We start from the raw sequence: 12,249 nt of genomic DNA on the forward strand, positions 1-12,249 counted from the left end.
TGCCTGGAAATCCTAGGCCTGAATCCAAGCCCTGCATCCCTGAATCCAGTTCTGGTTTGCTGTGAAGTCCCACCCAGGACTTCTGGGTGCCTGCCCCGCAGCTGCCAGAGTGATGCCAACTCCATATCGGGCAAAGATGCTACCCCAGGATATTAAAAATTGGTTTTGTATATTTTGTATATTTTCTCTATTTATTAGTAGGATTAGTAAAGCCTTTAAAACCTTTCCAGCTCGAAGTCCCTCTTCCTTATAATTCTTATCACTTTTTTCTATCTAAGGAGAGAGTGGAGAGGGGATTAACAGAGAACATCTGCTGTGGTTTATTGTCATCTTGCAATTAAACCTTGACACAAGATAAATAAATGCTGAATAGATTTAACAAATATCTATACTAATACCTCAAATATTGTCACAGGATCTCAAAACAACATATTCTTTTTAGCAGGTCCTGAGATAACTAAAATTTTCTTTAAAATGAAAGAAACTACATAAGCGCTCACTTCCATATGTTGGTAAATGGAAACAAATTGGTGAGAATGATCCAAGGGTTTAGACAAGGATATCACACCTCTGAGTGTCAAAGACAGTAAACCTTAAACATTACCAGTCCCTTTCTGAAAATCAGATCCAAAAAGCACTGAGACACATCCCACACAAAGGAGATTGAAACAATATAAGAGAACTGTCCTCTCCACTTACCACCACACAGCTGCAGACTCTCGTTCCCTTGGCCAAGTCCTAATTAAACAGCCCATTGTAAAATATTTGCTGAAGAAATAACTGCTTTGGCATGAAAGGTTTCTGCCCTTAGAGCTGCTTGTGCACACGCTTCTGCGGAAGGTCACCAGTGACCACAGGAGAGCTGGCAGGGCGGCAGGGCAGAGCTCCCTGCACCTCCCTTGCTGCGAACACAGAGCAGTTGCCACCAGATCTGTAGCACATGACAGGAGAAACTGCAGCCTGTTAAGTTTTTGAAACAAAATGGCAAAAATCACAACTTATGGTACAGCAACCAAAGAACTTTTTTTTTTTAATAATAATAATAAAAAATATTTCTGTGCTGGGTGAGTCAAGCCTTTATTGCTAAACCAGCTTAAAAAGCAGGTGGAAAACTGCTATACTCTGTAACCAATGAAAGCACGAACATCAGTTTCACAAATTATTTTTTTAGCATTCCAGTTGTAGCAAGCAGGAGATTCAGAAAAGCTTCTTTTAATTAAAAACTTTATTTTTCATTACAATTCACAGTTTATACATGGTAAGAACCCTCACCATGTGGACATTCAGAACACTGTGCTGGGGAGATGAGGGTCTTTGTTATAAGAGCGTTGCTCGGTGCTGTGTCATGGAACTTCCTTAGTTTTAAAAGCGTACTCTCTGTAAATGTTAATTCTTTGATATTTACACTGAATTGACTGAATTTACATATTAACTTATATTTATTAGAAAACAAGCTAAGCATCCAAAAAACATGAACATTCATATCTTGCATGTTATCTAATGGTCAGAGATGCTGTAAGATTTGCCACTTGAATCATGCCCAATCAGCAAAGTCCTATTCTCTTTTAATTTACACAGAGCCTAAATTATTCTTTAAGGCCTGTTCTATTCATTTATGTACAGCCAAGTTACAATAGACTAACATAAGGGAAAAAAAAAGCAAAATTATCCATTCCATCCTGCATTTCTTCTGAATCTCATGTACACCTACAAGCAAAACAGAAGATACAAAATTAATGTGTTTTCTTAAAACCAATAAAGAAAACCCATAGTCTGGTTTAGATCTGCTTCTCATCAGCCTATCCTGTCTGAACAATCATCGGTATTCAGATTGTGCTATTTATCAGCTCCTCTTCATGCCTGTACTTCTATTCAGAGTCATCTCTTTTTGAAACGTAGAAAGTCACAGTGATACCAGTTTCAATTGCATTCCCACGTTAGTCACAGCTCCGGCACAGGCAGCCGCTGTACAGTGTGACACTCAGGAAAGCACTCCAGGATTCCTGGGGAAAATATCGTATGGTGTCTGGTGTGACTTGTCTTAAAGAGGAAGTTACAAATCCTTTTCATAGAGCAAATATCTGGCGGGAGGTTTATGCTTATTAAAAATCACTGTATTTTTTCTGCATTGTTTTGTGGGTATGGTTATTAGAATACAGCAATTAAAAGCCTCTCCTGCCTCTCCTTGAAATAGTAATATTTATTTGCTCTTGTCATCTACCAAATAATTTAGTCATAGATAAGATGCAGAATATTTGGTACACCTGATGCAGAGAAAAAAACAACTGCTGAACACTGCTTGAAAAAATAAGACCCAAAGAGGGTCTGAAAATTCTACAAGTCAGTGTGAAACAAGTATCAGCTGGACCTGAGTAAAACAAAATGCTTCTGGGGGATGTGTTTGCAACTTTAAAAACTGCAGTGCCTTTAAATTTAGAGATAAGAATGTCATTTGATAATTGTTGAGTTTTGGCATTCATTCATGCTGGTTGGTATCTTCACAACAGACACCTTTAAAATACCATCGTTTCAAGAAGAATGAAAGCTCAAATGAAATACACTTCCCATGTGAAAAAAAAAAAAAAAAAACAAACAAAAAACCATACAGGAACTGCAGAGGTTCTGGTTCTTCAAAAGATAAGGCACTGACAAAAATTTCTTAGGTAAAAGGCTGCATAAGAATTTCTTGCCATTTACAAATGTGTTGTAGTCCAGAAATGGTCCATTCCTAGGCTCAGTAAGGTAGACCCTGAAATTTTAAGGACTGATCCCTCAAAGCTACATTGTTACCAGAAACAAGTGTGATTCATTCTTGAGGCCATATGGCACATCGGGAGAAGTGAAAAACAGTCTGGGCAGATAAAGGCAGAAGACGTTGCTTGTTCCAGCATCTTTTGATAACAGAAGTGCCATTCATCTTTGTGTCTTTGAAGAGATGCGATGGTAACTCTGGACTGTAGTTTCTGTGGAATTCATGCACACATATAAAATGCTATTAGCATTGATCATTGACAAGGTGGAGAAAAAAAGGTAAGTGGCCAGTCTAAGCCAAGAGCTTCTCAAGGACTGGGATCCAAAGTCATGGCTACTTAATGTTTTCAATAACAGCTATCTCTTCTGCGGCACAGTGTGGTGTCAAACCATTCATGTAAATGCTGTCCGTCTTTGTTAGAGCTGGCAAGATGTCCTTCTCGCTGGTCAGATGGTTGACTGATAGGGTTCTCTTGCAAGGAGTCAGGTCTTGATTGTGGTTGACGGCGAGTTCGGCAGAGAGCTTCCTTTTGATAGAGGTAGCCCGCTGGAACTTGTCATAGATCTCCACGCTCAGGCGCCTTCGAGTTTCTTTGAACTCTGCAGTGACATTGGCGGTCCACTCCGCAGCATGGGCTCTGAATTCCCCTACCTGCAACAAAAGTGAGACGAAAACAAAACAAAACAAAAAAAGGAATCATTATGGGGCCAAGAACTTTGCACACTCTTTAGGCTCAAGAGGCTAGTTAGAGAGCTATGAGGCTTTTGGGCTGGTGAAGAGCTGCTGGCATAAATTTCTCATGCTGCAGACTCACTCTTTTATTGATATCAACTAAACGAGAAGAAAATGTCACACTAGTAAGAGTTAACAATTCCAAAAACACAATAAAAATCTCTTCTGCTAGATTTTCTTTAATTATAGGCAGTCAACAATAGGGAAAAGCTGCAGAGCCCTGACAGCTGCACAGTACCCAGCTGGTCAGGGGATGCTGAAATCCCAGCAATCCAGGCTGTGTTGTGTATTGTTACTAGAGTGAGGGGTTATTTATGAGCACTTTTACTGTCTCTGGAAAGACCCCTGGGAGACTTGGCAAAGAAGTTTCTAAATATAGACAGAAAAGCTTTTCTAAAGGAAAACGTCAGCTGCTTGCATTCTCTTTTTTTGTGTGTGTGCTTGCTCAAATGTAGCGCCAATACAGCAGCAGTTTCAGTCATGTCAGCAACCTGTCTGTTGACCACCCTGACTTCTCTGAAATAACATACTGAAAAGCAGCAATGGAACTCCTTGTAATTTATACACTATTTATATTTTTGGTCTTGTACGTCCACCAAGCCACCATTACAATATTAACTAAGTTACATACGTAATTAAAGGAGACACATTTTGTGGAGATTATCTTCTTGTAACTGCAAAGGAAATAGATTGTTTCTCTTTAAATCTCTACTTTGTAGACAGTTTAATAGTTGGAAGGTATAACACAGGGAAGATAGACTGCCGATAAATATAACTCCAAAGCAAAGCATTTCAGAAGAACTGACCCACTTAAATAAATTAGTCTAATTGGTACTACTCAGTCCAGAATTTTGATCATTGGCAAACTTGGTGAGCACAGAAATAAATAAATAAATAAATAAATAAATAAATAAATAAATAAATAAATAAATAAATAAATAAATAAATAAATACATAAGCACAGAAATACAGCGGGTAAACCACCAAAGAAATGTGCCCACAGGCTTATTCATGTTTTGCAGTGCAGGGGAAAACAGGACTATAATGAAGGTAAAAAACAATCAGCTCATCCAGGAGTGACAGGGTTTAAGGAAAGCTTCTACCCTCCAGAAACAAAACAAAAAGATCTCTTTACCCAGGGGTCATTTTATTACATTTGTCTCAGCTTCAGTGAATTACACAGATGACTAATGTGGACCCATTATGTATATTTTCTAAAACAAGGATGATTATCCATAATACACAGAGGACTCGCCCAGCTGAATGACTATTAGTATTTAAATTGTGCAATTAGGATCAGACACACTGCACTTCAGATCTGAAAATAATGAAATCTGTAATGCTGAAACATTTCAGCTGCTACAATATTTGTATTCATAGTAAACAAGTAATAAAAATAAGATAGGTAGTATTAATGCACACCCTGGAGCAGCCTTTCATCCTCTGAAGATTTACTGAAGCAGGCTCCTCAGGTTCTGGAACAGGATTCTGTCCAGGGGAGCAAAGAGCCAGTATAGGGGTTCCTATTTTATCCTACACATTTGTACCCCTCAACAGCTGTGTAAGCATTCACCAAAGCAGTTATTTTGCTCATGCAAACATCTCTGGCATTGCTGGTGGTCACATTCAAGGAATGTTTTCAGACTGGTAGCTTAAAATTTGTGTCTTGGCACCCTTCTGGAGGATACAAGCACCCTGAACTGTCTCCCCGTGTGTTTTTTAACTTTCCTTTCACAAGTAGTTTCAGTTCCCACTTGCGTCATATATTCCTAGCAAAGAAAAGGAACAGTTGATCATGCAAGTCTATGTAACCTCTAGGATAGGCTCAGGATTCCCTTGCGAGTCCTCCTCACTGCATACTGGTGATGGACCTGTCTTGCACAGTGCAAGCTGCTATGTTGTAACATTTGTGCATTTAAGTTGTTCAGGAGAATTTTAAAACTCTAGTTGTTCGGATATCTGATTATTAAATTCTAATTAGACTTCTTTTGGAGAGCGATTTTATACAGCCAGCTGAAGAATCATAGAATCATAGAATGTCATTAAATATGCCTTTGGAGATGGGCTTATGTTCCAATTATGGTGATGTGGAACATGAACATAGTGGACTCAATCCTATCTTCCCACAGACCAGAGCTATGATGCTGTTTGGCTCAATTTCAGTTTTATATTAAAAATCATAGGGGGAAAAAAGAAAAAGTGCAGTGCTATTGCTAAGCAGAATTGAAATGTATCACTAGTAAAACAGAGGTAACTGGCACAGCATGAGAAACTAGAATTTCAGTGCCATCTGAACTGTTCATGCCCCAAATTACCGCTTTCAGTCCCTAGCTTTTGTGTGAACTGAAATGCACTGAAAATGTTATCTCTTCAGAATAAAACTCTTAATTCCATAGTACTTACAGACTCAAGCACAAAAGGTTACAGGGAAAGAAATGTGCATTATTTAACTGCCAGTGTTCATAAGCAAGTTGGTCTTATAATTTGATCCCTCCTTTATCCATATGAACTTTTCTGTATGTGTTCAGGTTCCTTCTGTCCTTAGGGTATGACATTTTACCATACTGCATTACAGCTCCTCTTCATCTGGGGGCTGACAGCCACAAAATGTCTTATGCAAAGTGATTGAAATGCCAGTTGCCTATGCTGCTCAAAAAAAATCAAAAAAGATCTTAACATCCCTACCTACTGTAACAATTGTTTGCTTTTCTCCAATTCTCTTGCCTTATTATGGCACACAGCTATGTAGACTCTGTAGCTGTCATAGTTGGGGCAATGCAACACGAGGATAAGGCCTCTTTATCACAAAAATTATTGACAACTAAGTACTTCACTTAAGGCTGAATGACAGAAAATATATCAAAATAATAGGAAAAACATGTCACAGTGTTAACACCAGGCTTAGACACACAAGAAGCAGCACTAATCTGGTTATGCTGCTCACTTCTAACCTTCAGGGAATACAAATGTCAACAGTAATGGGGACATGGTCCCTAGCCCAGCACCAGGATTGACTTTTCCCACATCAAAATCCAAATTAGACTGCAAGGTGTTAGATATATTTTACAAGGAGTATCAACTCTAACCTTTTAGCACTGTACTTTGAGCATCAACAGCTAGTAACTTTGTTAGGTATTTATGAAGAAATACCCTACTGCTTTATGAGTCCAAGGAAGACAGGTCTCAATGACAGATTCTGAAGAAATATGGTAAGGGTAATACAACTAAATATTCCACACAGCACACTTCACCATGAAAAAGTGACACTTTTCTATCAAATAAACAGCATTTACTCAATTCCTTGCCAAGCACAGGCTGGCTGGCCTGCAGCTATCACTGCAGATGGGCCTTGATATCACATACATTCTGCATCATATCTCACAGCCCCATCAAGATGTCTCAAATACCATGGGTCATCTCTAGTAGCATCTCTAAATGTCTATGTTAAGGTGTCTCTGTCTACCTGTGGTCAAGTGTCACGTTTACTCTATGAGGATATAATGAGGAATAACCTCTGAACAATTTGGGAGTGTGTCTATTCATTCCTGTTAAAGTCACTTTTTATTTAGGGGAAGGGGGTGTCTCTTTTTAACTATACATATTAAAAAAACCAAAACCACCAACAGACCCCCAAAACAAACAAACAAAACAAACAAAACAACCTGCATGAACTTCCTGAATGACCAAATAGGTCCCAGGCTGTACATGTACATTATCTCCAATGTTACTTAAAGACAGACATACTGAATTTGACAGAACCAGGAAAACACATGGACATTAAGCAACCATTCCTTCACCTTTTCCTGCCAAAATCCATCTAAATTAATAATGACTTAAAACTGGCTCCTAGCCAATATCACCGGTGTGACCAAAACTCTCTATTCATTTTCGTTGCCACCATGTGTTAGCTTTCTCACTGTCTAGCTGAGCTCCACTCCTGGATAGAGGCCAACAGCATAACCCAGAACATAAACATGTCCAAGGGGATGGATGCTGCTGCTAAAAGGGGGAAAAACAAAACAAAAACCAAAACAAAACAAGAAAAAACCAAGAGAGAACACACAGATCACAACAGATGTCCAAATAATCATACAAACACAACTGCCCAATATTCAGAAAGACCACTCATCCTGTTAAGTGTGGTCTGGACAGCACAAGCCATGTAGCCATAACCTTTACCTGAGTAGTCTGTACTGTGAATTAAGCCATATATTTGTTCTAACAGGAAAAAAAAAAAAAAAAAAGGCCAATTAGGAATTAGGTAAACCACTAAGTACCAAAAAAGAAAAAATATAGCACTATATGTGTTGTGCAAGAAAATTAGAATACGTATTTCTAAATAATGCATGTAGCTTTTTTTTTCATAGCTGTATGCTGCATATGTTGTTTCCCTTTGGCATACAGGGGCTCATACATTTTACAATGGCTATATTAGTGTAAGCTGAGAAAATGAATTAAAGATCCAGTAGAAGAGCTGGAGATATCTGACTGCACTTTAGGAACAACAGAGAAAAAAAAAAAGTGGCCTTTTTTACAGATATTCTTAACGCTCTAGATGTTCCTCAGTATATAATTTCTAACATTTACCCCTAATGTGTTCTCCAAAGTTTTGCAGCTTCATTTTTCCTCTCCAGTGTATTTCTGTTACTTGAAAATAACACATCCAATTAACCTCTCCATGTTATGCTACTCAGAGACAAAACTAGAAAGGGCATGTACATGTCACATTATCCAGGCAGCACAGTAAAGTACATAAAATTTTGTCTTTGCTCTCAAGAAACTAATCCAGCATTCATAGAAATTATTCTCAAAGTCCCACTTAAAAAATCAAAATTAAAAAAAAATGTTGGTATGGAGAGGGTTGATGGGTTTAACAATGCAGCTGCAGAGTAGATTGATTCACTGCATGGGTTTGTCTATCTGACATCTCACTTTCTTGCAGTTCTGGGCAACCATAAACCACCTTTTCCCACCTGAGCTACTGCTGGCCACAAATGTGTGCTCACTACATCAGTTGTCTATGGGCTAGAGAACACTGGGGTGCAGAAGAGAAAAAGTTTGAAAGTCATTTTTATTGAGGCCCATGTATTTCCTCTATATGAATGGGATCTCATTTGTAGTCCAACTAAATAAATTCCCATCCCAAGACTCTGTCTCCTGGTATTTCTGTAATTACAGCGTTATTAGTAAGCACCCAAACTCCATCATGCTGTAATCTTTGAATGGGTATTTAGAGAAGACTGTACTTGTCTTTAATGGTAAAGCAAAACACTAGTAAAATGCAACATAGAAAGACCAGAGACACTGATGAGATACCTGTGCTGAGCTTTCCCAGGAGTTTAACCACCATCTTCTATTCCTTCATTATGTCAGGACCTCAGCTCTGTAGCAAACTCTTCCGCACTAGGTCATTAAGCTACCAGGCTAATTTCAAAGTGAATGGCACAAATCAACTGATTTCTTTTTTTTGGTTCCCCTGACTAGTATACATGTCCCTCTGCTTTTAAGGTAAATATTAGAGAGGAAAAGCATCTATTTTGTGAAACTGGTATCTTCTGGAGTTACATTTAATTTACATAGACACTTGTATTTTTGTAACTATGGTGGTCAGAATTGGTCTGGGGACAACACTCTCCCACTGGAAATCAGATTATTCAGTCCTGTAATAAGTAATGTTTGTGAGTTCATTCTGGTGAGCAATGATTGTTTGGTTTCACCCACACAACTTCCATGAGCACATCTGATGCCTTGGATGAAATAAACCACATTCTCCAATGGGAATGCAGAAAGCCCATGAACTTTGATTATTTTGTTATGGAGAAACATCTATGGGAATATGTTTTGTAGAGATGTGGCAGATGGCAGATGCAGAAATGGTCCTTGCTCTATCATGGTCTGATTCAACAAAATAAAAAAGGTGGCCAACAAAATAAATAATAATAAGAAAACAACAACAACAAAAACCAAACACCACAAACAACACACACCACCTCCTGTCTACAGAACCAGAAGTACTCATTGTCACCATGATTATATTATTTTACCTTTTTTTTTTCATAAATATGAACACTCCTATGCTAGGTACCTCCTCAGAACTATTGTTGAATATTGCCCAGACACCTCTTTGCACAGAGCTGTACGTGGTGTCTCAATACTGTACACAAGTTAATGGCCTGACTCAGTCCCTAATGCTCTCCTTTATTAATAACTTCCAAGGATAAAAAAAGATTCTGACATTTTCCTATCAAAACCAGTTATTTTATTTAGCTATTTCATCTACCTCACAGAGCCACCCAGCCCCTCTTTCAACATGAGAGTGAGTGACATCCGCTTGTATTAACCACAAGAAACTATTTAGCTTCACATAAAGCTCTACCAGCTGAGCCTAAGGTGATTCAGGAGAACAGCATGTATTCTCTGTCTGCACTGTAAGGACAACAACTTTGCTGCAGCCAGAAATAGCAAATTTTTTAAGAATTATACTAGAAGCATAATGAAGCCCAAGCCCTGGCAGTTGAAAGATGGTCTCAACTTTCTCCCACAGGAAGAGGACAACAACTCTTTCATAAACTCATTGGAAGGACTTTCAATTTTGACTTGGTATTGAGTAAAGGCTATTGTAACTATATAGTCAAGTCCCAGTAAAAACTACTGATTTCTTAACTTCCCAATGTTTATAACTGGAGTAATCTTTGTGTGAATTATTAAAGATGCACTTTGTCCAACACTAGTATCACAACTACATTCATCCCTTGTAAAAGAAAGTATTCCATACTTTCTTCAGTCCTTTTTGTCCATGACTGCAAAGCACAGTTTCCTCACAGTCAACAGAACTTCTTGAAAATGCACAGGTATTCTGTATTCTGGCTTTATCTGGGGACTCATCCACAAGACAACTATCAAATACATACACACTCATTGTTACTAGCATTTTTTGGTGTCTTTTCCTAACAATATCCAAACTCAGGTTATCTTTAAAAATAAAGTTTTCAGGAATGTTAATCATGAAAATGTGAGCTGAACAGACTCCAGATTAAATATCACTCTGTCAAATGAGTTAAATCACAGATACATATGTTGCAGTAACTTAAAGGATCGATTATGTCTTTTCTCCAAAAAAAAATCAAGGTTTCCTAGTGTAAAACATGATAATGTACATTCAGGGAACCTTCATGGATAATTAACTCCAATAAATGCCACTGCTGTATCTGAGCTCTCTTTAATCAGCTTTTCTTATTATGAAGTATAAGTCACTTGCTCCAGTTTTATTTTTGCAAATTCAGTAGCTCTCACCATCACCACCTGGTTGCGTGCAGGCCACACCCATGGAGGGATTTCCATGTCCCCTGAACCACCCAGTTGGCATGGTGAGACCAGGGGGAGCACTAGGGGAGAGCAGGGCCAGGTGGGGAGGCTGTGCCACCTGCCCTTGGCAGGCACAGCATGCAGTGCCACTCCTGGAAGTGTAATTTCAGCAGCACACCTCTTGCGATCGGCACCACACCAGCATCGCTTCAGGAGCTGGTACTTAAAATGCAGTAACAAGACAGTTGTCTCTAAAGGCCTTCAATATGCCCAGCTAAGAGGAGTGATATAAATGATATAGATATAAAACCACACCAAAATGATAACAGCGTAGATGTTACCTCTGTGTGTGTTGAATCTGAAGCTGAGCAGGCATCATATGTCCAAAGTACACAAAGCAATGAGGAAAGACATTTCAAAAAAAAAAAAAAAAAAAAGAAAAAGCGTCAAAAACCATTGGCAGATTAGTTTCCCTGGGACTCTCAGAACAACATGTTCTTTCGTTCGCACATAGTAAGTACAGTGTGCTTGTACAAGAGTGATCGATACAGAAACTTGGTATTACAGACTGTTGCTAGGGCAGGACCGAGAACACCACTAGGATGACTTATATTCATCATCTCTTGAGAAGGTAGGAGATCAAATTGCATTCAAAACCAGGTCAGCCATTTCTACTTTCTCCTTATGCCAACACTCTTTATACATCCCCAAGAAAGCTAGGAAGGGACTATATTCCCATCTTTTGGTTTTAAGGTGTGATTTGGGTTTCTTTTTTTTTTGTTTGGTTGGGTTTTTTTTGGGGGGGCAGAGGATTGCTGTTGTTGCCATTTTTTTCTGTTGCTAATGAAATTTGATCAGAGACCTACGGCTGTCTTTATCATGGAAAGATTTTATATTTTTCTCTGCCTCATATAATCTATTAGAAACTATTAGAAACAATCACCTTTTTGAATGTGGCCATTCTTTCTCAAATACACTTTTCTCTACAACTTTGATGGACTGGAAAAAGCTCTTTCTGCTAGGTGAACTCCTCTTCAGATAATTCTTCTGCCAGTTTTGTAGCTCTCTGCATTCTTTCTGAAGTTTGGAGCACAGATCTAAGGACTGTTTTCTGGTAATATATCTTCTAATAACATCTGCAGCAGTAACACCACTTCCCTACAGAAACTCGATGATCCTCTGCTTGTGCATCCTAGAATTGTGTCATCCATATTAATCATTGCCTTGCAAAAGGACTTCACATGCAATTGCTTTCACACCATGACTGTCTCCCACTAGTATTTCTGATTCAGTGCTTTGTAGGAACAACCTCCACCAAGTCAGACTGATCTACCCATGGAACTTGTGTGTATATGATTGTTAAAACTACTGCAAGGTGGGCTTTTTTCGAGGGGCGGTTGTGTTTTGTTCGGTTGGTTTTTGTTGTTGTTGTTTGGTTTGGTTTCTATTTTTTGTAAGAA

The 12,249-nt window shown here is 38.6% G+C and overlaps 1 protein-coding gene across 3 annotated transcripts in view; it reads right to left on the reverse strand.

Moving 5' to 3' along the window:
* Window positions 1-1,207: 1,207 nt before the first annotated feature.
* The window catches only part of KCNK2 (potassium two pore domain channel subfamily K member 2), a 112,605-nt gene continuing 101,563 nt past the window's right edge, over window positions 1,208-12,249 (reverse strand). For all 3 annotated transcript variants that reach the window (XM_071805986.1, XM_065834395.2, XM_065834396.2), the window contains exon 7: window positions 1,208-3,403. In XM_071805986.1, the coding sequence (XP_071662087.1) occupies window positions 3,086-3,403 (318 nt within the window). In that variant the 3' untranslated portion in view covers window positions 1,208-3,085. The remainder of the gene's footprint in view (window positions 3,404-12,249) is intronic.

This window comes from Patagioenas fasciata, chromosome 3 (genome assembly GCF_037038585.1).
Source record: "Patagioenas fasciata isolate bPatFas1 chromosome 3, bPatFas1.hap1, whole genome shotgun sequence".
NCBI lineage: Eukaryota > Metazoa > Chordata > Aves > Columbiformes > Columbidae > Patagioenas > Patagioenas fasciata.